At 40.8% G+C, this 25,172-nt stretch overlaps 1 protein-coding gene across 2 annotated transcripts in view; it reads left to right on the forward strand.

Annotated features, from left to right (window-relative positions):
- Window positions 1-22,611, forward strand: part of LOC134865954 (low-density lipoprotein receptor-related protein 8-like) — a 148,950-nt gene extending 126,339 nt beyond the window's left edge. For both annotated transcript variants that reach the window (XM_063885815.1, XM_063885816.1), the window contains 7 exons: window positions 4,863-4,981; window positions 5,743-5,882; window positions 13,779-13,920; window positions 14,906-15,058; window positions 16,388-16,675; window positions 18,073-18,141; window positions 20,242-22,611. In XM_063885815.1, the coding sequence (XP_063741885.1) occupies window positions 4,863-4,981; window positions 5,743-5,882; window positions 13,779-13,920; window positions 14,906-15,058; window positions 16,388-16,675; window positions 18,073-18,141; window positions 20,242-20,582 (1,252 nt within the window). In that variant the 3' untranslated portion in view covers window positions 20,583-22,611. The remainder of the gene's footprint in view (window positions 1-4,862; window positions 4,982-5,742; window positions 5,883-13,778; window positions 13,921-14,905; window positions 15,059-16,387; window positions 16,676-18,072; window positions 18,142-20,241) is intronic.
- Window positions 22,612-25,172: the final 2,561 nt, after the last annotated feature.

Raw genomic sequence — 25,172 nt, forward strand, 5'->3', positions numbered from 1 at the left:
AACATGACGCAGGGGGAACATGACAAGATTGCTCAACGGTCGTAAACAACAACGTTAAGTCGGAGCTCTGCAAAAACAAAGCTGCCTGACGGTCTATTTGAGTAATCATACAGCTTTTCACAAACAGAAATATGGTTTTCTGGCATCACTTTAACATTTTGCGGGGAAAATCTGCATTTTGTAATGAGGGCGCAGCGCTGACAGTAAGAGGGCAAAGGGCCCCTGTCACTCGGTTTGGAGAAAACCCTGCAGCCTAAGAAATACCCGTCAAATTGTGCCTGAGGGAAAAGATTTTCACTGGACATTATGACCAGATGATGTAGATACCTTTTCTGCTTGGTGGCTGTCATTTCTCCAGACAGTGACTGCTGCTCTCCACTGTTGAGCAGAATATGTAATTACCAATATTCAAGATATAAATGACAGGATCAATAATGACTGTCGTTAAGCAATGATCTATTTTGAACTTTATTATGCTAGAATCCACTATGTTACCCAGCCTTTCTAATGTATGCTAATGACTAAACTATGAATCTACGTAATAAACAGTATGTCAGCAGAAATGAGTGTCAAGCTGTGTTTGTTTGGATGACCCTCCTCTCCATCTCTTAAAATATGCTGACACACACTCTAATGACCTTTTCTTCCCCCCTGTTAATTAATATTGCAGATCATAGTCGATGACTCCAGATAAATATGTGGAAAGTGATTTTTAGCCCCAGAAAATGGATAAACATAATCCTCTTCTGGGACCGATGCTAATGATAAACACAAGAGAACTATTGTTGCTTTCTGTGGGGAAGCCAGAGCCTGTGACCCATTTAGCTTCCTGACTCAATAATTGTTGTTTTTTAGAGCTTCTGCCCCAGATGATGGCTCTTAATCTAGGAACCTTTTATGAATACGTGTCAGGGTTTCCTTCTGCAGCTTTTGTGTTCTGGTGATCCAAACCACAATGAAAACAAAAACACAAAGATGAACTGAAATAGATTTCTTACTCTGACACAAAATTATATGGAGGCTACTTTGCTGCTGTAACTGCTGGCTGCTATTGCCCCATAACCAATCAAGCTTTACCGATCTCAAAGACAGGGTTTACAGTTGATGGCTTGATTGATTGATTTTTAAGGGGACCAATTACAGCGTTGGAGGCGGATCCTCGTTCTTTCCTATAAAAGCTGCTAAATGGTTCGTGAAGCTAAAAATGACTCAATAAATAATCGAGTCTTCCCTGGATCTTCCAGCGATCTTCCACAAACATAAAGCTGCATTGACATGATACGCAGTAAACCGTCTCTGTGCTGACGTTGCCGTTGTGTTTCTATGGAGAGATGACTCAGCAGACTGGCATTGTTCTTCAGCCCCGCCTCTGATCCTCTCCTTCACCATAGCGTCACGTTCAGTGTCGACTCGGTCAGATAAATAAAGTAAATACAAAAAAAAACAAAAAAACTTGAAGGAACTAAGGATTTAAATGAGGGCTATAAAAGTGTTTGTATTTATAAAGGGAAACCAGCGTAGGACGTGCGTGCGCAGTGTTTTCTAAATCGTAATATTTTTGTGCGTATTTACTTGCTTTGTCCTACGTACGCCACGTTCCCACGTGAATCCTATGCAAAGCTTTATAAATGAGACCCCAGGTGTTGTCTTTCTGTGGTGCTGAATGGACAGCTCCTGTAAAGCACGTCTTCTGATTTGTACACCTATTTTTATTTCAGTGTCTGTTTCTGTGCCTTTCAAAACCACAATTCTACAAATTTCACAGGTTCTATTCCCAGACATCCAATCATTGCCCGTATTGTCTCACTCTGGAGAGACAAATCATGTATTCAGCTGCTGTTTGAGTGAAACTGACATTTCCCTATTTTCTGCTGTCTTATATAGGATTGTTCATCAGTAGGCTGTATATCGCATACACAGTTTTTAGCGCTGTCATCCTGCCAGTGCAGAAATGTCGGTGCACTCCTCATAATAAATATAGAAAAATGCTGTCTGATTAGTTACAACCTAAAAAAGAACTGGCATATATTCAGTAAATCCACCCTCCTGGAGTCTGCAGACAGATTCATTGTCTTTGTTCCAGACACAATAATTGATAAGTGTCTCAGTGCAAAACAACACAACAGGTTATGTTAGCACAAGAATACAGAGTAGTAACTGCATTTGAAATGATGTTTTAGTGTCGCTCTTTATAAATACAGGGAAATAATTAATATATTTCGGAAAAAAATGACTTTTAATTGGGAAAAACTCAACAAATGATTAAACTAAATACTTATTTGAAATACTGAGTGTATGTGCTATAAAAGCAATTACAAAGAAATGATAAAAGCCAGACACACGCTCTATGCAGGACAGGTAAGACATATTTGTTATGGAAATAAGAAGAAGAACACATACTTTATTAATCCCTCACAGGGAAATTTCTTCTTGACTCTGCTGTGTTTACACACATTACACACACAGGGAGGAAATATTGTACATGCACAAGAGCATGCAGATAGAAGAGCTGGCAGAGCAGAGAGACTGCCTGGGAGAAGTTTCGGAGTACGGTGCCTTGCTCAAAGGCTCCTCGGCAGTGGCCCGCTCACACTCCATATTTTTATTTAAATTTGGTGGGATTTTTAGAAATGTATTTGATTATTACTTTTTCAAAGCATTGTTTGATCTACAATCCTATTGGAATATGTTTAATGAGAAAGTGGCTCTGAAAAGATGTGTACAGATAAATTTAGGACATTTGGGGGGGTTGGACTTCTTTAACTTCATGTTATGATTTGTTAAATACAGCCCCGAAAAAATTGAGACCACATGAGCATTGTGAGTTTCTGTTGTTTTGTTATTTATAGGTACAGTGGGGCAAAAAAGTATTTAGTCAGCCACCAATTGTGCAAGTTCTCCCATTTAAAAAGATGAGAGAGGCCTGTAATTTTCATCATAGGTACACTTCAACTATGAGAGACAGAATGAGAAAAGAAAATACAGGAAATCACATTGTAGGATTTTTAATGAATTAATTATAAATTCCTCGGTAAAATAAGTATTTGGTCACCTACAAACAAGCAAGATTTCTGGCTCTCACAGACCTGTAACTTCTTCTTTAAGAGGCTCCTCTGTCCTCCACTCGTTACCTGTATTAATGGCACCTTTTTGAACTCGTTATCAGTATAAAAGACACCTGTCCACAACCTCAAACAGTCATACTCCAAACTCCACTATGGCCAAGACCAAAGAGCTGTCAAAGAAGACCAGAGACAAAATTGTAGACCTGCACCAGGCTGGGAAAACTGAATCTGCAATAGGTAAGCAGCTTGGTGTGAAGAAATCAACTGTCGGAGCAATTATTAGAAAATGGAAGACATACAAGACCACTGCTAATCTCCCTCGATCTGGGGCTCCACGCAAGATCTCACCCCGTGGGGTCAAAATGATCACAAGAACGGTGAGCAAAAACCCCAGAACCACACGGGGGGACCTAGTGAATGACCTGCAGAGAGCTGGGACCAAAGTAACAGAGGCTACCATCAGTAACACACTACGCCGCCAGGGACTTAAGTCCTGCAGTTCCAGACGTGTCCCCCTGCTTAAGCCAGTACATGTCCAGGCCCGTCTAAAGTTTGCTAGAGGACATTTGGATGATCCAGAAGAGGATTGGGAGAATGTCATATGGTCAGATGAAACCAAAATAGAACTTTTTGGTAAAAACTCAACTCGTTGTGTTTGGAGGAGAAAGAATGCAGAGTTGCCTCCAAAGAACACCATACCTACTGTGAAGCATGGGGGTGGAAACATCAAGCTTTGGGGCTGTTTTTCTGCAAAGGGACCAGGACGACTGATCCGTGTAAAGGAAAGAATGAATGGGGCCATGTATCGTGAGATTTTGAGTGAAAACCTCCTTCCATCAGCAAGGGCACTGAAGATGAAGCGTGGCTGGGTCTTTCAGCATAACAATGATCCCAAACACACCGCCAGGGCAACGAAGGAGTGGCTTCGTAAGAAGCATTTCAAGGTCCTGGAGTGGCCTAGCCAGTCTCCAGATCTCACCCCCATAGAAAATCTTTGGAGGGAGTTGAAAGTCCGTGTTGCCCAGCGACAGCCCCAAAACATCACTGCTTTAGAGGAGGTCTGCATGGAGGAATGGGCCAAAATACCAGCAACAGTGTGTGAAGACCTTGTGAAGACTTACAGAAAACGTTTGACCTCTGTCATTGCCAACAAAGGGTATATAACAAAGTATTGAGATGAACTTTTGTTATTGACCAAATACTTATTTTCCACAATAATTTGAAAATTAATTCTTTAAAAATCCTACAATGTGATTTCCTGGATTGTTTCCCCCATTCTGTCTCTCATAGTTGAGGTATACCTATGATAAAAATTACAGGCCTCTCTCATCTTTTTAAATGGGAGAACTTGCACAATTGGTGGCTGACTAAATACTTTTTTGCCCCACTGTATGTCTTTGAGTTAAATTGTTATTTTTATTTTTAATTGTATTCTATAAACTACTGACACTTTTCTCTGTGTTGGAATTTAACAGAAATGGGAATGAGTGCCATACATGTAGAAATAAAGATTTAAGAGTGGTCTCCTAATTTTTTCCAGAGCTGTATTTATATGTATATCCTACTTTGTAAAAGTCTCTCTCTAACTGAAGAACAGCTGCTTCTGTAATGTCATCCCATTATAACAGACAAAATGTAAGAAAATAAATGATGGGAATCTACAGAATGTCAGAAAGGGGGAAGCCATTGTTTTAAACGGTATAATCCTTGTGCTGTATAATATTGTTACTTTCACCAGCAGGACTACATAAACTCTCAATAATAACACAATATGTTTGCTTCCTTTGTTCCCTTTAGCTTCATGTACTGGTCGGACTGGGGCACGCGAGCCAAGATCGAGAAGGCAGGCATGAATGGAGTGGACCGACAGGTGCTGGTCTCTGATAACATTGAATGGCCCAACGGCATCACGCTAGGTGAGAGAAAAACAAAACTATTATCCTTAAATTACACATCACACCCTGCTACATTATACAATATAGTAATTCAATCAAAAGATCTCAATAAATATCTAATGAACTTTGTGAGAATCAGATTACAAATGTTTTATTTGTTAACTCCCTGGAAATGTATATTGCTACAACAAAGGGGACAATCCAGATGAAAAAGTAGTACTGAGTAGAAAAAGCATACTTAATATATTACATTTAGAGGTAACTACAGGATAATAAACTCAAATAAGTACCCATACAACATTGAAAAAATGTTTTAAATAAGTAGCAGTGTTATGAAGTATGTGAAAATATGAAGTAAATGAAGTAGCGTCGAGTAACAACAGTAGCCTACTACACGGAACGTAAATTGTGTGTAAATACAGCATGAGCAGTGGGAATCCATCAGGTCATTGAAGTAAAATGGGCAAATGTGAACCGATAATGGCAAGAAAGAGATGAATAAAGTTATCACAGTTACTTTTGAATGACATTTCAAGTATTTGAGCTGTTAGATCAACACAGTCAAAATTTGCGGGCAGTGTAATGGTGAGAATCTGACATTTTAAAACGTAGTCAATATCAACCTAAAGGGATTTGTTTGGTCAGAGTGCAACAGTGCTCACCGCAAGACGATCAATTTCTACTTAGCTTGGGAAATTCTTATCCATGTGTGTGTGTGTGTGTGTGTGTGTGTGTGTGTGTGTGTGTGTGTGTGTGTGTGTGTGTGTGTGTGTGTGTCTCAGATGTAGCCAACAAGCGTCTTTACTGGGTGGATTCCAAGCTGCACCTCATAGCCAGCGTGGATCTGAACGGCGCCCACCGGAGAACGCACATGTCGTCCGCGGAGAGTCTGGGACACCCCTACGCTCTGGCTGTGTTTGAGGTTTGTCAGCAGCAACACATTTTTTTTTTTTTTTAATTAAAAAAGATTTAGTGCTGTCCATCTCAATCCCTCTCATTAGAGGCCTGTAGGGTGACTGGGAGTCTGAATGTAATGACTGTTAAATTCAATTTACTGTGTGTGTGTGTGTGTGTGTGTGTGTGTGTGTGTGTGTGTGTGTGTGTGTGTGTGTGTGTGTGTGTGTGTGTGTGTGTGTGTGTGTGTGTGTGTGTGTGTGTGTGTGTGTGTGTGTGTGTGTGTGTGTGTGTGTGTGTGTGTGTGTGTGTGTGTGTGGGGGTTTGTGTCCTTGTGCAATTGACTGCATATTAAACATTAGACAGCTAGAGAGCAGCCTAAAGCAACACACCCTCCTTCTGTTGGACATCAGCCAGCTTCCGTCACTGTGTGTGTGTGTCGTATGTCTCAGAGAGAAACCTTCATCAGCTGCCTCTTGGCTTCTTTGCTGTGTGTCTGTGCCCGTTTGTGCTGACAAACTCTCGTCTGGTGTGTTCCTGTCGATGCTGCAGCTGCAGACTCCCAGCAACTGTCAGATGGTTGGTAATGACATCACCCAGGAGGATCGATTCCCTGTGGGATCCCCCCCTCACAGGGAACTGGTCTCAGTGGGAACAGACATGCAGATTTCATTCAGCAGGAGACTAGATTTACAAGCTGGGATTTCATTTACACTCGGGTTTGGATTACATTTCAGAGCTAAATCATAAAACAGGTGACCTCTGAACAAAAACACTGGATTTAAATGCCTTAATTCATTTAGTAGCAACAGAGTAAAGAAGCATCCCCGTGGAATTAATATCTTTATTCTCTGCTGGAGCTGTTACCTCCGCGACCCTGACGGATAAGCGGGAGAAGATGGATGGATGAATGGATTATTACTTGTAAACCTCTGCATATATTTAAAATACAATACACAGGTTTTGTCTAAACCTGGTAACAGGGGCGCTGTGCCCTCTTACTGTCGGTGTGTGCCCTCATACCAAAGTGCAGATTTTAGCCGTAAAATGTTAAAGTGATGCCAGAAAACAATATTTCTGTTTTTCAAAAACCTACTTCAAAAATAATAGGCTACAATTGTGTCAAATGTGGGTCTGCCGGTTATGGCAACTGCCGTCTGATATCAAGGATATGGAATAAATACTCAAAGGGCTTGCCATAGCCGGTGGACGAGTGGCAGGCAGCAGGCTGAGACTGAAACTGAGATTTCTGAATGAGTTTTTTACTCTCCTTTTTTCTGTAGAGGAAGTAAAGAAACCATAACTCAGGATTTATTTGCTGTTTGAGGTGAGACATATGACTCCGCAGCTTTAAGACATGAAAAAAGTATTATTTTATGCCTCCCTATAATGCATTATTTTTGCCCGAAAGTGGGCGGGGCCGTAATTTTGACCGGTAATGATGTTATCGTCCTCATACTGTATTTTTCTAGAAAAAATCCCTAAAACATTTTATTTTATTGTATCCTATCTTTATTTGTACACTTTTACCTTAATTTTCCTCAGTTTATACACATATTTTATTTTATCTTTATTGCTCAAAATCTTTACTTAACTTCTTATGTTTTATAGAAATAGTTTTTGTTTTATTCTAACAGAACAAATGACACAAAACCCTATCTCCAACCGGTTTAAATAAATCTATTAAATCAATTTAGGGAAGTAAGAAGCACAATATTTCTCTATAAGTAGAAGACAAATAAACAAACGTACCTACTCTTTTGTATTGGATGACAGGTACACTCTACCACTCTTGTTTCTCTCCCAGTTTTAACCTTTAAATAAATAGTGGCTGTCCAGAGTGTTTTCTGCTGTTAGTGCAGGCTGCAGGCAGCACTGTAGTATAACCCAGAGAAATGATGATAAATTCCCTCTGTGGTGAAACACCATCGATCGGGGCTCCTCTGCTCCCTGCCCTGTTGTGACAACAAGGTGACCTTCTTGTTCCGGATGTTGAACACTCCCCAGCCCCTGTGTTATTGCATGCAGCATGTTGTGGTGCACATCTCATTACCATATCTTTCTGACTCAATGATTGACTCAAAAACACACACACGCACACACTCAACGCCTATTGTCTCGCTAGAGAGTAGCCTGTAGTTTCTACGGCAACCGCAAAAGCTGTCTTAATAATCTGTTGAGGGAGAGGAATGGAGAAACAAAAAATCAATCAGTTACTTATCATGTTTAGAGTTACCCTTTGTGGAACCATGTTTTCATGTAAGTAAGATTCATTTGAGCCAGATGTTTTAACCTTTTAAAAAACACCTAGTCGATTAAATTCTCCTCCACTATAAGGTGTCTCAGCCCCGTTCCTGTTACCCTCTGTTGCACTCCAGTTGAATTAAAACATGCCTTCGTAACAATTTGCATTTCCTTGATGGATTCATGGCCTCATATACAGTAGTTTGCAGCTGAAGCCAACAAGCTCTGCAAAAGATAATGAATTAGACTATGTGTGGCAACAAAATATTTATCAGGGCATATATAATTTGCCCCAATTTTTCTCCCATAAATTAACCTCTGAGCCGAGCGTTTACAGCTGTTAGCGGCGCAGCATGCATCTATTGAGGCTGTACACAGCATGGCTTTGAACTAAGAGCCAACACTAGCAGAGAAGAAACATCTCAATTAAATCCCAGCACTAAAGACTTGGACTGCATGATTGGGAAAAAATAGGAAATTGCGATTACTTTGACTAATATTGCTTTTTTTAAATTAATTGGGCCCCCCTATAGGCGAGTCAGAGGATTCACTTTGAATCAAGGATGAACCGATTAGATGGTGGTAAATGGTCATGGTCACTGTGACCTTAAAAAACATATGTTTGGTCATGACTCAAGAATTCTTTTGCTTATTATGACAATCACACGCACAAATCTAATTCGATAACATTATAAATATGAGACATGTTGGACAGACATGGTTGTTAACTGCAAATTGACTGGTTAGTTAAGGCATACTCACGTTTTTGTCATAAGGCCTTTATAAAATGTTGCGATTGCACCACAAATGATCGTCATTCTCGGATCCTCAACTTCTGTTTTATTATGCCTCCATGCTAGAGACAGCAGTGGCCAGAGGCATTATGGCTTCAGTCGAGTCCATCTGCTCCCTTTTTATTACACCTTGAGTTTGGTTTTCTCCAAATTTGGCAAAAATGTGATCTTTTACTCAATAATAAACTGATCAGATTTTGGAGGTATAAGGCCAATGTCACTGTTACCTCGCAAAACATGTTTTTGATCATAACTCATTAATCAATAGACTGATTATAAGAGCTTTACGAAAATATTTAATTCAAATCAATTCTTGGGGAATAGTCTGCCTATTTGGAGAAGGCATATAATGGCAAGATATTAATTCTTCTTTTTAACATATTCTGTTGTGCAGGATATTTTTATAATACAGCCTTTATACAATCTAAAGATGGCACCTGTATCTTATTAAGTTTGAAGGCACTAAGACCTGTTGTCATTGTTGTGTCAACAAAAGTTATGTCATTTGTTGGCAGTACCATTCTTGTAAACTAATATCTCAGGAAAGTCTTCAAGGATTTTTTTCACACTTGCCTCAAACGTCTACGTACACTGAACAGACTAAACATTGGTGGTCCAGGGTCAAAGCCACTTTGACCTCACAAAATATGTTTTTCGCTATGACTCAGAAGAAGAAGATGAATTCCTTTGCTAATAGTGACAAATCACACGGATATCTTATTGGATAATCAAGTGAAAATCCGACATTTTGGACATAAATGGATGAAAACCAGGGCTCCGAACCGGTTCAAGGAACGAAAACGAAAACCGAAAACGAACGGAATTTTACGAGGAACGGAAACGGAAACAAAAACGAAATGGTCTTCAACTGTTCCGGAACAGAATTGTTATTCTGAAATCCACAAAACCGGTTAATAACGTTTTTTTTCATTCTCAAAACTTTTATAAAATTTCACAAAAGCATAGCCTTTGTCAGGGGAAAAAAAGACTACTTCCGGTTGAACGTTCACTTCGCTGCCCGCTAGGCTCAATGCAGGCTGCTGTCACGAATCACACCCCAGCGAGAGGCGATGCTTTTGAAGCTGAGCTATATAAAACATCAACAAAGGTAACTGAGTTTAATTAACCGAGTCCACAATAATAACGTTAACTTAGCAGTAACTCACTACAAGGTTACAAATATAAATATATAAATATAAAATCTATGTATTAGACATTTCTAGCAGCGAAAAACGAATCAGCTACACTGTTAATGTGAGCTAACTAGCCAACATTAGCTATATAGCCAATTAGGACTTAATGTTAGCTGGCTAGTTTGGTTGTTACGGATTGAATGCTTACATTTATTTTGGCTTTTACGTGTTGTTTAGATGGGACGGAACCAGGAAAACCCGATGAGAAAACATTTCTCATTTAATGCGGCGTCCAACAAATCTACCTGCCAAGTCGAGGGCTGCGGGATAGAAATCATTGGGAATCACGCAGAGACATATTCAAAGACGACATCCAGAGTTGTTCGAGAAGTCACTACAAGACCTTCAAAATCCAAACAAGAGGCCAGCTGCGGATGGGCAAAATACTTTGGACTCGGTCATAGTGAAAAAGCCCAGACAGGTCCAAGTGGCATTAACCCCTGAAACCCTCAAAGAGGCGTGCTTAGAGCTAGTCACGGTTAACGGTAGACCCTTTTCATTGATGGAAGATTCGGGATTTAGAAAAATAATCGACCCAATACAGAACGCCATGGGGAAAAATGTTACAATCAATTCATCGAACATTCGTGATATGGTGTCAGAGATTGCTCAGGACGAAAGGGAAAAGCTCGAGACTGAACTGAGCGGGAGGCTTCTGATGCTGAAAATAGATTCTGCAACATGTAGAGACCGGTCTGTGCTGGGTATTAACGTGCAGTACTCTGACTGAAAGGGGGTTGTGTTGCGGACCCTGGCAGTGAGAGATCTGACAGAACGGCACACGTCTGAGTACATATCATCTGTGGTGATGGACGTCTTGCGTCAATATAACATTAGCTTGCAACAGGTGTATTCAGTCACTTCTGATAATGGGGCGAATATGCTTAAAGCCGTGAGCTTACTGTCAGATATCCAAGAGAGAGCTGTGAGCAACGAAGATGCAACCTGCGAGGAGACAGAGGAGATCGGGGAGGATGTGGAAATGGTTGGGGAGGATGAGGGGAGCCAGGAGGAGCCAATCCTTCAACTCGATTCTGTGTCGCACGGTCATGTGTTGCGTAGTGTAAGATGTGCGGCGCATACTCTACAGTTGGCCGTTGACGATTCATTAAAACAAGCGTCCAACATCATAGCAAAGGCAAGACGTGTAGCAAAACGATTGCGCTCGCAGAATGTGGTGTGTGTTCTGAAGAGAATGGGGCACAAGAGAGCAATTGTGGATTGTGCAACTCGCTGGCACTCCACTCATGATATGCTCCAGCGGCTGCTCGAGCTTAAGACCTTTTGTGAAGACATGGCCCCAACCATCCCCGATCTACATCTAAGTGAATCTGAATGGGAATATGTGTCCAACACAGTAGATGCACTGAAACCCGCGAAAATCGCCACTACATGTCTCCAGTCTGATCAGCTAACTGCGGGTGAGTTCTACGGCGTATGGCTCAAATGTTCACTGGACACAGAAAAACTAGCAAGCCCCTTTGCGAGAAAGGTAGCCCAGTGCATCAAAGCACGCCAGAGCACATTATTTGACAATGACGCATTCATAGCTGCTGTATTCCTCGATCCTAGATATCGATTGTTTTTGACCGAATGTCAGACCGAGAAGGCGAAAATACACCTGTACCGTACATGGGAGGCAATACAGAACCTAGAACCACGCAATGCAGCCAGCGGCTCCGATGTGTGCGCAGCAGCCTCCCCTACTCAATCTCAGACATCATCTGACGACGAAATCGAGCACCTTTTGATGGAAAAAGAGAGAGACACCAGCTCAACACAGCGACGCCCCCACGTCTCCATCATGTCACTCTTGGATACATACTCCAAAGAAGCCCGTCTAAGGCGCACCGAAGATCTGTTTCAGTACTGGGCTAGGTATTCTGTATCCAACCCCGACCTGTACAAGCTCGCTATGAGCGTCATCCCTCTCCCTGTCACGCAAGTCAGTGTCGAACGGGCATTTTCGAGTTTGAAATTTATTCTTTCCCCGTTAAGATCATCATTGAACGAAAAGGTGCTTGAAGACATTCTGCTGGTACGTCTGAATAAACAGTATGGACTGTAGCAGCCAGTCACCTCCTCCCAAGCCTGAGCACAATTTAAACTTGTTTTATTTCAGATAGGCCTACCAATGTGTTCTGTTCATAATTTGATTGTAGGCGAATAATAATTTGATTTCTGCACTTTGTAAAAAACGAATAAATGGACCTTTGGTCCAAATGTGTATATTTTGTCTTGCTGTTGTAATGTAGGCCTATCCTATAGTCTGCCACTTCGGATCTTAGGCCAGCTCGTAGCATAGGCCTAAAGTGAAATTGATTTGGAAATTGTAGGCATAACATAATAGCCTATTTTGCCTGTCCACGCCTTGTCGTTTTTAAGTCGGGATTTTAAGTGTTTGCGCAATTATAGGCTATGTAGAGTTAAATAGGAAATTGGAGGTATATTTGTCAGCAACAGACAGGCTACAACATGTTCGCTTATAAGCGGGGTTAGGAATTATTGAGCAAGCCTTTGAAGATCTCCATATGGATAAAACTTACAACCAGGTAAGGAGTTTGTAGCAGGAGAGGGGGAGAGCAGGGACGAATGAAACAGCGATTTCCTCGAGAACAGTACACATATGAAACATGTAGGCTATTCTGTCAGTAGCCTACATTCATCTTACCCGTCGTAGTTTTTTTGTGATCAAAAGTTGTTTTAGTTGTTTTATGCAGTAGGATGTTATGACCATACAGCAGATGAATCGTTACTTTAATAAATCCGAAAGTATGAAATGTTAACGTTGTCAGGTTTACTGACAAAAAGGATTTAAGTGTCAGTATAGGAGGACACTCGACGAATGAAACACTTGTTTCAATCGTCACCCACGCCTTAATGCTGGATCAAAATAAAACAGGAGGATCCACTATAAATTCTGCAACAGGGCTCAAGTAAGTAGCCTAAAGTAATAATAATAGAATAAGTGAATTAGATTAAATATAGTCTTCAGAATGGTAGAAAAAAAGCTTAACAGAAATGTGGATCTCGCGCATTGGCGCACGTGTTTCATTCGTCCCGTCTCTCCCCCACTTATCCAGAAATGTTTTTGATAAGAAATTATTTATCATGGAATAGGCCTACAGGTTACAGTAAGCTATGTGGGATGGATAGCCCATCAGAATGTTTTTGGGTGCCGCCGGTGATTTAGCCTATTATTTTTGGGCAGAGCTACGGTGTAAATCAAGGGCAAATACTAATGAGTAGCCTACGTCTATTCTAAGGTAAAGTCCACACACATAGACTTGATAGGCCCGCCAAACACTGCCGGAACGATAAGAACGAACGATATTTTACGTTCCGAACCGGTTCAGGAACGATATGTTGGTGGCGGAACGCAAGAACGAAAACATTAAACATGCCTGAACCGTTCAGAACGGAACGATTGAAAAATAATTTCGCTTTCAAGCCCTGATGAAAACTGAAACTTAGTGGAAGCAAACAACTGCGAGGTGGTCATTATTTACTCTTCTTTAACTACTGATTGTAGAGGATGAAACAAAATGTACTTGTATGGCTCTGTCTTTCACACCTCAGCTTTTGAAATAGCTGTTTCTGCCAATGTGCTCATGGGTTCAATCCCAAAAACACCCTGCCTAACCTGCGCTGTGTTCTTCTTTTATCAAGACAATCTTCCTCCCTGTGTTTCAGGATCGCATCTACTGGACGGACAGAGATAGGGCGGCGGTCTTCATGGCTAACAGGCTGACAGGTCAAGACGTCCACACGCTGGCTGAAAACCTCAACGACCCCAGTGACATCGTGGTCTTCCACCAGCTCCGCCAGCCACAAGGTGTGTGTGCAGTGTATACGTTCGCTGTTTCCTCCCCTCTATGTGATTGTGCGATTGTTCCTCCATGGATCCATGTCGGCCCAGGCCCCATGAATAAATGATGGTGGGGCTTGTGACTGTGGCAGAGTGATCAAAGCAGTGGGAGCAGTGGTTAGATTCACACTTCTGTCAAAGCTCTGCCTCCTGCCCGCTCTTCTCTAACAGGACAATACAGATTTGATAGGATCTGAACCGGTTCTTAATCTTGGATGAGATGGCGGTTTCCGATTCTTTGTGTCAGTGTCCATGTCTATATCTACCTCCTTTGATTCCTCCTTTCCATGCATGATACATGCCCATTTATATTTAAAACCTTTATCGGGTCACTACAATCTATCCCATTCCATCTTCATCCTTTCTTCAACCTGTCTTTCCTAATTCATATCTAAATCAGATATGGACACATGTACTTGGCAGGATAATATTTACAGCAAGTTTGTGTATATCTGTTATTATTTGCATACTGTCCTTGCAATGCGTATTTCTTGGCAAAGCTATGAAACAGATACAGCTACAATGGCATTTCAGGAATAAAGCTAGCTAAGATACTACTAGCATAAATAGCAAATGTTACTTCAATAGCTTGTATACTACTAGCTTAAATAGCACATGTAACTACTATCTTAAATAGCTTACTATCCTGATAGCCTTGAAAACATTAACACTCATCCGAAAGAATTAACAAATTTAAAGAGCACTCACTATGAGCCAATAAAAACGGCAGCACTAATTAGACCCATCCCATAAGCAGCTCAGTTTGTGTCCTTTTAGATTTTGTTTGAACTTTGTAAAAGGTTTCACTGAAAGATAATAGAACAGTTCACACAATTAAACATATTCTGTCTCTCACTGACATCTTGCTCTCTCCCCATCCTGAATAAGTGATAATCTTATTTATATTACCACAACTGTTTAATTCTCCATGTCACTCTCTCTTTCTCTTCAGGCCCAGACAGCTGTAATCTGGGAAGCGTGGCCAATGGAGGCTGCGAGTACTTGTGTCTTAAGGCTCCGCAGATCACTGAACAATCGCCCAAGTATACCTGCGCCTGCCCCGATGGGCAGGACCTGGGGCCCGAGATGAGAGGCTGTGTGCCAGGTGAGCATGTTTACGCCTGTTAATTGAGAGTATTAAGTAATCAATAGCTTCTAAAGGGATTGATCGGGCAGAGCGCCACAGTGCTTACTCTGTAGATAATCACATTGTGCTCCTCTTAAGAAAGCTCTTATTTGTTTTTGTGTTGAGTGTCATCAGAGGGGAACTTGAGGGATTTTGGGCAGTTGTCTTGTGGATTAAAGCTGAAAAATGTATTGTAATTATAATAATAGCTTGCATTTTTATTAAACATTAGCTGACAAAACAAATAACACAGAGACACAAGAACAGGAAAGAGTAGTTTTGTTGGGATAAATAAATGAGCCTATAAAAGTCTATATTCCACTTTTCATGTCCTTATTAGACTGCTGTAACTTGCTGTATTTCTTCGTCACTTAATACAACCTCTTTAACTAAACCCTTTTAAAATGCTGAGGCAACACTACTGACACAATCCCATTGAAGAGTTAGAGAGATACTGTTAGGCTTTCTGGGATTATCCCTTTCCTGTAGTTATTTATAAAGGCTTTTGTGCAAGTAAATGGTCTGCAAAAAGTACAGTAGAGGCACAAAATACAAACATCAACCTGAAAATGAGCAAAACATGTCCTCTTTTATACGTCATCCTTACAATTGTAACCTGTTTTAGACTTTGTTTTGATTTTCTCTTGCTTTTTAAAGCCCCTATTAAGTTTATGCTGTATAAATAAAATAACTAATATTACTGCCGGCATGTACTCTGTTTAGAATTGCCTGCTTATAACTGGCTTCTTTTAGCACAGAGCTTAGCCAGCAGAACACATTTTAAAGATCAATTAATATTTTATTTGTTATGATAATAAATATGCTCCATTAAAGAAACATAGTCATCAAACCTGGAAGCAAAAAATATAGTTGCTAAGCAACAATGCAGTGGACAAAATGATATGGACCATTATGCAATCTAACACCACATCTCTGGTTGTATGGCATCACAGTGTGATATATGATGCTGACAACTGCTGAAAACAGACTCAGGACAGTTCCAAGCATGTTTCTGACTGAAGGACTTCATGGGCTTTACAAAGGAAGTATTGAGTGACTGCTGTATGATACCAAGGTGGAAATAAAAAAGGATAATAAATCGTTACTCGTGATGAATCTAAATTGGTGCTATGATACTACCTGATTACATAACACTTTATGCAATATATACATAATATCATAGAGGATTGTCCCAAGCATCGTGTTATAAAGGAAGCATTGAAGCTCTAGGTCAAAAGGTTTCTAGATTTCTCTAATGAATCATGCATCAATAAATCAGTTTCTATGGTTCCTCTTCTCTCTTTGCAGCAGCACCAAGAAACGACACACCAACATCCTCACCTCCTACTGGACTCACACCTGGCACCAGAGCGACTGATGTGGAAGACTTCCCCCTGCGGTCAGGAGGAGTGTCACAGGCTGACGCCACCCCCCACCTGACCACAGCGCCCTCTGGGGCCCCCGAGCCCTTCACACCCCTATCCACTCTCAAGCCTTTGTCGTCAAAGGAGTCAAAGGCACTGGGCTCCCACTCCACCGCCACTGCGATGGTCATGACTACCACACCTGGGGGGGACAGCAGCGTCTCGCAACACTGTAAGTGTAAAGGACTGACACTAAAATATAAAGTTGCATAAATTGCTGCAAAAACCATGTTATTGACATTTGAAGATCATTTTATTCAACCAGTATAATAATATAGTTACATAACACGTGCAAAAAAACTGAATTTAATTAAAAGATATATATCCTAAACATGAATGCATTAAAACCTAAATAATACAATAAAATGGCTCTGTAATACCAGAAATGTGTTAATTCCAAGTCTTGTAATAGTCAAGGAAAACCTGTCTATTCTGGCATCATGTCTAAATATCATTGAATAAGTCGGTATCGTAAAAGTTAACACATGTTCAAATATCGCACGATAACTTCATAATGTAAAAAATGCTAATTTCCAAATATTGTACGATAAGTTCTTAACCTGAAAATGACCATGGTCTTGTTCAAGTATTTTACAATAAGTCAAAACTTAAACATTTTCGAAGTCATGTTTAAATATCGGAAAAATACATTGTGAACAAAAACATTTCTAGGTCATGTTCAAAGAAGGTAACCTTTTTCCCAGTCATATCCAAATAGCATACCATAAGTTAAAACACTTTGGATTGCGTAATGACAGGCCTATTTTTTAATTCAAAGTGTTGAAATCCTGACATTGCTGCTTAAAATTAAATATATAATAAGTAGATATGTAAGAATGTATTTATAGAAATCACATTCTTACTGTACCAGCAATTCATGAAATCCAGCACTTTGTAATTAACATTTTTCTTGTGACCTCTGTGCTTCTCTGTATAATTTAAAAAGTAGCCCATTCAAGCTTCAACAAAAGACAGGGTCCGAATTCTCTGATAAAGGGGCACTTTCACATGACAACCTCATCTCCTGCAAACACAGTCCTATTCATACTCATAATGTAGCTAACCTCCTCCTCATTGCTGACATTACAGTGAGGTATGTACACACACTCCCGCTCTACTGCCTTTAACAGGACTGATGGGTGCTACCTTATCGCCTTAAAAATGGCGTCTTTCATCGATAAATTCTGCTCGGTATGGGCTCTGGGGTGTTTGTAAGTCTGCGAGTGCATGTTTAACTGCACATAAATAAGGGTGTCTTGAGTATGTGGTATACAAATGAGTGTGAGGTAACAAAGACGCCTAATGGAGCACGGATGGATGAAATGTGGAAGGTCAGAGGTAGAGTCAAGGTCACACTGACAAATGCCAAGCAGCTCTTCATGTCCCTCTCCGTCTTTCATTTCTATTCCAACCTCTTTTTCATTATCTGTCTCCCACTCCCCGCCTCACTGTTTTTTATCTCTTCCACCTGCTTATTTCTGACTCTATTCCTCACATTTAATATCCCGTTCCATACTCGTGTCCTCTCTCTCTCTGCTGCCTTTCCTGACCCTCTTCCTCTATTTTCAGCCGGGAGAGAGAATTTCCTCTTGGGCGACAACCTGACAGTGGCTGTTCTGGGAGTGGTCATCCCCATCGGTAAGTCACCGGAAGCCTTCTTTTCTGTGTGTGTGTGTGTGTGTGTGTGTGTGTGTGTGTGTGTGTGTGTGCGTGTGTGTTCATATCAGAGGCCTGCAGGGCTGCGTAAAGCGGCTGTCTACCTGCTGCCTGTGGCCACTGTGTTTGCAGTCCATCCACACTGACATAGCTCTCCCCTCGCTGAGTCATGTTCTGTACGTCCGACATCACTGCCACGCTGCATTATTCACACTGTGTTGTTGTGTCGGGTTCTGCTACAGCCAGGCGAATCACTACACCTGTTGTCTTGGTGTTTGTTAGCACACTGTTTGGAAGCAAAATGCACAAAAAAGAGTTAGTTGACAAATCATTTCATAATTGTATCTAGTCTATGGAAGCCGAAAACTGCTCTGCATGAGAAGTTTGTTTTTAACACCGCAATTTCCAAATCACAAGTTAATATTTATTTAGTTTTCTCATGATAAAGGAAATAAAAAAGACAGCTTTTTCTAAATAGCTACATAATCTATCACAAGAAAAACAACTCTAGTTTTTCTAGATCGGGGATTTATAGGGAAGAACTTGATAATGAGATTCTAGTTCATTTGATCAAACCTGATTTCACCGTTCATTATCCCGGCTGATGGAAAGATATATAAATGAAGAGAAAGTAAGTGCATAAATGTGAAATGAATGCCTTGATTTACCTATCTGCCTATTTGCACCTGAGCAGGTCTTCTCCTTAGATGATGAAGACTGTCCTGAATCTGTATTTAAAAAACACAAGCATTTCTGCTTGTGTTGGACCTTGATTAAAGTACAGTCTGATGCATAAATCAATAATAGACACTCCTTGATCCGACATTTTCAGATTAAACCTGCTGCTATCGTTGTCGACGCCAATCTATGTATTCTGGCATGGCAGTCCTTAACTCTGACAAACTTTAAAAGTCATTGGAGGAAACAAGCTTTAGTTTTTTCATGATAACAGGTTGATTATCTTACAAAGATTGTTATCTTGAAAACAAATAATGAACTTGTGATCTTGAGATAATGGCCTTTAATCAAAGGCCCTTCTTTCCTTCCGTACTAGCCATTGAAATAGTTTCTTTGTTTTTTCATCCGATCTTTTTTTTAAGCCAATGTTTGACTGAATTGATAGAAAATTGTCTTGTTTTTTTTGCCTACAGAAGCCGAGAACAACATGTCATGCAATGAAGGGTAGATATATTAAGGCTGTAGAAAAAGGAAAACATATTTTATGTTTGGAAAATATTGCCCTTGACTGAAACAATGAATCAAAATAAGGCAGTTGCATTAGTTTAGAGAGACCGTTCCCAATAAATACTTCATAAAGGGAACAGACGAGAAAAAAATACATCAAATCTTTATTCGTGCTTCATTGATGTGATTTAATGAATCATTATTAAATCACAATGCTTATTCGAGACACGTTAGCGAAGGCTGAGTTATTGTAATGTAACAGGGTAGTTTAACGTTTTACTCCCAAAAGCATAGTTACTGCATTCTAAATTACTGCAAAGCCAGGCCAGTGAAAGCGCTCCTAGCCCATGATAATGTCATCATTTTTTGAAAATTGAATAACATCTGCACTTAACCTGATTACAAATAAATGAAACCCAATTAAGTAATTACATGTCCATCAATGTAACAATTCCGTGGGTTCATATTTAATTGAAAATCATGTTGTAATAACGAACACGTTTTAGTAGTGTTAGAATCATGTTAGCCACGTTAAAACACTCAAATGCAACATTGATTTTATGTTTCCAAATTTAAACTGAATTGATTATTGTTATTAATTACATCCGATTTGGTTTAGTGTAACATTTTCTATATTTTTAAGTGTTCATGAAATGATCCCATTGCACGGAAAAGTGCTTTACACAGCTGCTTTAGAGTGTCTTTAAAATCTGCTTCTTGGTGTTTGACCGAGCCACCGGCACAGACAACCTCTCTTAACCCCCTACACCTCACTTTCTGTCGCCCGCATGCCTGCCCCGCTCCCCCCGTGCCTCTCATTTCACGCCATGGACTCGTTCTGCCTCGTTAACGCTACCCCTTCCCGTGTCCCTGCCGCTGTGTGATAAACACATGCAGTTCCTATCGTTGCCACAGTGGTGTTCGGTCTGGTGTGCGCCGGAGTCTACATGGTGTGGCGCAACTGGCGGCGCAACTCCACCAAGAGCATGAACTTCGACAACCCCGTCTACCGCAAGACCACCGGCGAGGGCGAGGAGGACGAAATCCACATCGGGCGGACGGACGGCATGGGACACCACGTGCACCACCACCCGTACCCGCCGGGCGTAAACATGGGCGTCGTGGGAGCCGGGGGTGGCACCTGCCCGCAGTTCATCGCCCTGCCACTAGGGGGCAGCATGCCCGACCCGGGGACTCACTGGTACACGGAGCAGCCCATGCTCTCCACGGCGAAGTGACCCCAAGGGGCGTATTGAGGGGGAAATGGCCGCTCAGGCGCACGCACACACAGCGAGGTCAGGGGTGACTTGGACTGAGTTTGCAGAAAGTACATACATATCGTCAAGTGTTACGTCCAGACATGTCCTATGCCAAATTCCATTTGAAAAACAGCCAAATTAATATGACTAACATGGTTCTTTAAAAAAAAATAATTCATACCTTTCCTGTGCTGGAGCAGGATCTACTTTTTTCCTGGAAAACGCTGAGAATTAATTATTAATGTGTTGTAACGTGATCCTGACATTGACCTGAACTGGAATACGGAGTCAGACTGTTTCATCGTTTTGAGTCTCTTGCATTGGTAAGTGTGCTGTGTGTCTTATATTTTGTGACGTGGCTACTGAGAGGTTCTGTTTTGGTTTTTCTACATTTGTGTTATTGCTGGGGGGCCGCACTCCGGACAAGCTTTTAAACTGATACATCATCTGCGTTGATGGGACAATCTGTACAGATTCACACTCGATTGTGAATCAATCACAAATGTCATAACCGTCAATACTGGAGCTGTCTTTTGTAAATTTCCCTGCATGGGTGTCCTTCAGTAAGATTTTCTCCATCCTGATTGATTTTAAAGAAAGGTTACCACCCACATTATGGGCTTTCTCTCTGGTTCCGAGGCAAGCTTCTCCAGGATGATTTCTTATTTCAGAGTGCAGTGGAACCACATTGGTTTAAGAGGAAATGTTTTTATTTGACACCCCAGAGTTTTGCGGATTGGAGAGAAGACAAACAGTACTTAGATGTTGGAGAACAGAGAATTTGCGGTTAGAAGGATTTTCTTTTCTCATTGTGACTTATTTATATGTTAAATGGTTTGAGAAAAAAGCAATAGACTCCAGCTTTAAGTCAGGCCGCAGTGTTTACGTCCTGGACAGAAACCCTTGAGTGTTAACACTTTTATTTGATCACCCGCTTTTGACTGTGACAAAACGCGCACATGAATACACACGGGGTGCAGCGATGGCGAGCTCCCGCTGCTCTCCAGAGGACGGAGACAATGTGCACTCGCCCTCCCAAAACACAAACAGCATGCATAATCGCTCACCAGCTGACAATGCAGCCATTCATTGTCCCAGGCATACACACACACAAATGCACGCACACACTCACGGAAGCACGCTGGATTTTAGAGCCCGCTCCCCTCCTCCCGCTGAGGTCTGTGAAATCAGAGCAGACAGCTTTGGATGGTGCCATGTGGTGGCATGATGAAAAAAGACCTGTCATGTGATTTTACCACCGAAAACAAAAAATCTGACTGTGATGTAACAAGGAGGAGAAAAATGTGCTGGTTTAGCTACGTCATTCCCCTATTTATAAACCTTAAAAGTGTGCGTGGGTGTGTGTTTGTTCATTATTATGCATGTGAGTGCTAACGTTCATCCCACAGCCATATTTGAACCGTTTTGTATGCTCTCTGTTGCACAACCCTCTTAGAATGCCTTCTGTAATGTGTACTGCATGTAAGGAAATGGTGTGTGAAAGTGTGTGTGGATACACAGGTGTGTAAGTGTGATTGTGTGTGACAGTGTGTGACACTTCAGAAGAGGGTGCTTTTTGATTCATTGATTTGTAAATATGTTTTCATAAGGTTTTTTGATAATGTATTATACAATTATGTAAAAGAAAAAGCTGTACATAAGATTTTAGATAAAGTGTCGACAGGTATATTAATTTATTTGTATAAAAGGAGAGCACTGCATTCCCTGATTGCAAACATTTGAATTATCCACCAAAGTGGTTTGTGTCGTTTCTTGCCGTGCACCACTTAGCATCCTTTTTTTGAGCGACCCTTCTTTTCTTTGTTAACCCGCGTAAAAATATGGCGCCCCATTCCCAACAACCTCAGTGTTAATAACATGATTCGTTTGTGTTTATTTGTGCCTTTTTTGTTGATTTATTTTGTATTCTCCTGTAGTATTTTTCATGATGAAGACAGGGATCAGCCAACTACTGTACATGCAAAGCTAAACTGTGTATGAAGACCAAACTGGTTCCACTTTTTGATTTTCTGTAATGGATTACTTTTGAATATCTCTATATATTGATATATAAAATCTGACTGAAAAATTCCTCAATGTGTGATTCTTAATTTATATCAAACATACATTTCACAAACATTCTGCTCAAAGACAATAATTCTGTTTCATTGAAGATCTGCTATATCTTGAATTGCCTTTCATATTTCAGTCTTTAGTTTGTTGTTCATTTGTCAATGTGTCAACTGTGTTAGATAGATAGATAGAGTCGGAGGATGAAACCCTCTTTATTAGTCACATACATGCACACAGCAGAGCACACACAGTGAAATTGGTCCTCTGCATTTAACCCATCCTAGTACTAGGAGCAGTGGGCAGCTATTGTGCAGCGCCCGGGGAGCAATGGGGAGGGGGGATTGGAGGTGTCCGGTGCCTTGCTCAAGGGCACCACAGCAGGGCCTAGGAGGTGAACTGGGACCTCTCCAAGTAGCAGTCCACTTTCCATATTTCAAGTCTGTTCGGGGACTTGAACCGGCAACCCTACGGTTCCCAGTCCAAGCCCCTACTGACTGAGCCACTGCTGGTGTAATAGGAATTGTTTTATTCATAGTGGCAAACTCACTGTCAGCTTTTAAGTTATTTCCAAGCACCCTATGACCACCATATAAAGTTAGCTACTGCTGTAGATAACCTCCAAACGAAAACCTGTTTGCATTCAGAACATGTAGGCCACAGGAAAACGTTTCATTATTGGAGGCTCATTCTGGTTTCTGTTTGTTGTCCAAATAGTATTGACCAATCACGTTTGAGCATGCTTCGGTTAAATGCAGGAAACAATGGCCGGAATACAATCTTGGAACCTATTGGCTATTTAGCGCTTTATTAGCTTGTAAACTTGTATTACTTGTGAAACAATCAAACTCTATTCTCCTGTCTCAAGTTGTAAATCGCACCGTAAAAAATAAGCAGGACACAGAAAGGGAGCTATTGGCCTGGGATATCTGCTAGCTTCACCAGAACTCAGGAAATATTGACTTTTGCCCTCGGAGGCTTATAATCTTCAGGAGAGTAGCTGATGGGTTCAGAGATTACAAGCTAGCTAGTGAACATAGATGGGCATTTAGAGGCTAAAGAGTTGGATATTTCCCTCAGGACAAAGAATAGTGTTGGTGAGTATTGCACAGACATACATTTGGCCACCTCGGAATGTAATGCTAATGCTTAGGGCCAAAACTTTAGCTCTAACAACCATAGGACACGTATGTCAAATTTGTCTGATTGTTTTGTCCCCGAATGGCAAAAAAATGCAGGATTAATGAAATCACTTAAGTCAATAAACACATCTGCTAATAATGTGTGGTGTGTTTAATTTTTCTGTGTAAATTGATAAAATGTAGGATAATGTATTGCTTATTTTACCTGCTACTGGTTTGTTGCCAAAGCCGCAAAACCACTGAATGAATTGCTTATGAATTCCTGTTTTTCATGTTAAAGTGTTTAAGAAGCTGCTCTTACAGCATGTTAAGAGTCCATTCTGACTGAGCTGCTTTACACATTCATCCACTTGCAAAGTGATTCATCAGCAGCCAGGAAAACAGTCGTGGTTGAATCCAGTCCATTATCATTATTAAACTGAAGCAGGGTAAACACTTTTTAGCTCTTCATTGTTGTACCAATCCCCCATTGGGAACCTGGGTAATAGGTATTTGTTATTAGTCCATTTAGTTTTGCAGCAGCACAATAGGTGTCATATATGTTCACTGAGCACAAAGGCAACAATGAGCACAGAGATGGAACACCTTTATTCACTGTAGCATGAAGGGCTCTTTAGGTGGGGGATGGTGTGTTTACACTACTGCATTTGTAAAACAGGCACATGGCATATATCTACACATGAATACCTATTGTAAAAATGCTTTAAAGGGAAAATATCCCCATAAAACTAGGAGATTGTTTTGGTGTCAGATGCAAAATGTTAAGATGTCCATTAAGATGTCTGCCTTCTCTAAATTATAATTGAACTAAATGGTTCTTCGCTTGTGCTGAAGGCATTTGAAAAACTCACAGCAATGTCTCCTTCAAGAAATCAAATATAGGTTGTTCAAGGGAATCGACAGACCTTGTTGTGAGCAGTTTCAAGAAAGGAAATCTTTTTTATTTTCTACCGTATCACTCACCACGCAGAAGGAAGCTCTGAAAAGCCTCGTCCTTGACTAGATGCAGGTATTGATATGGTAGCAAGAAGATATTTTCTACATGAAACTTCTCACAACAGGCTCTGTGGACTATCTTGAGTATCCTGGTCCCATTTCTTGAAGGACATATTGCCGTTGTGGTTTTCAAACAGATTTTATGGCACTTTCAGCACCACAAGCCTGCCATCTAGTTCCCTTATACTGGAGAGAAAGCAGATATCTCAAAACTCGGGACCTAACGCCAAAACTTCTACACCGATGGCACTCAGGTAAGAGAGGAAATATGTATACATTTCAGGTGGACTGTAAACATGGGTCATCCATACAGAGCAAAACTGATTTCCTTACTTGTCACTTGAGTAGTGTTTGTCTGCCA

Source organism: Eleginops maclovinus, chromosome 6 (assembly GCF_036324505.1).
Source record: "Eleginops maclovinus isolate JMC-PN-2008 ecotype Puerto Natales chromosome 6, JC_Emac_rtc_rv5, whole genome shotgun sequence".
Classification (NCBI taxonomy): domain Eukaryota; kingdom Metazoa; phylum Chordata; class Actinopteri; order Perciformes; family Eleginopidae; genus Eleginops; species Eleginops maclovinus.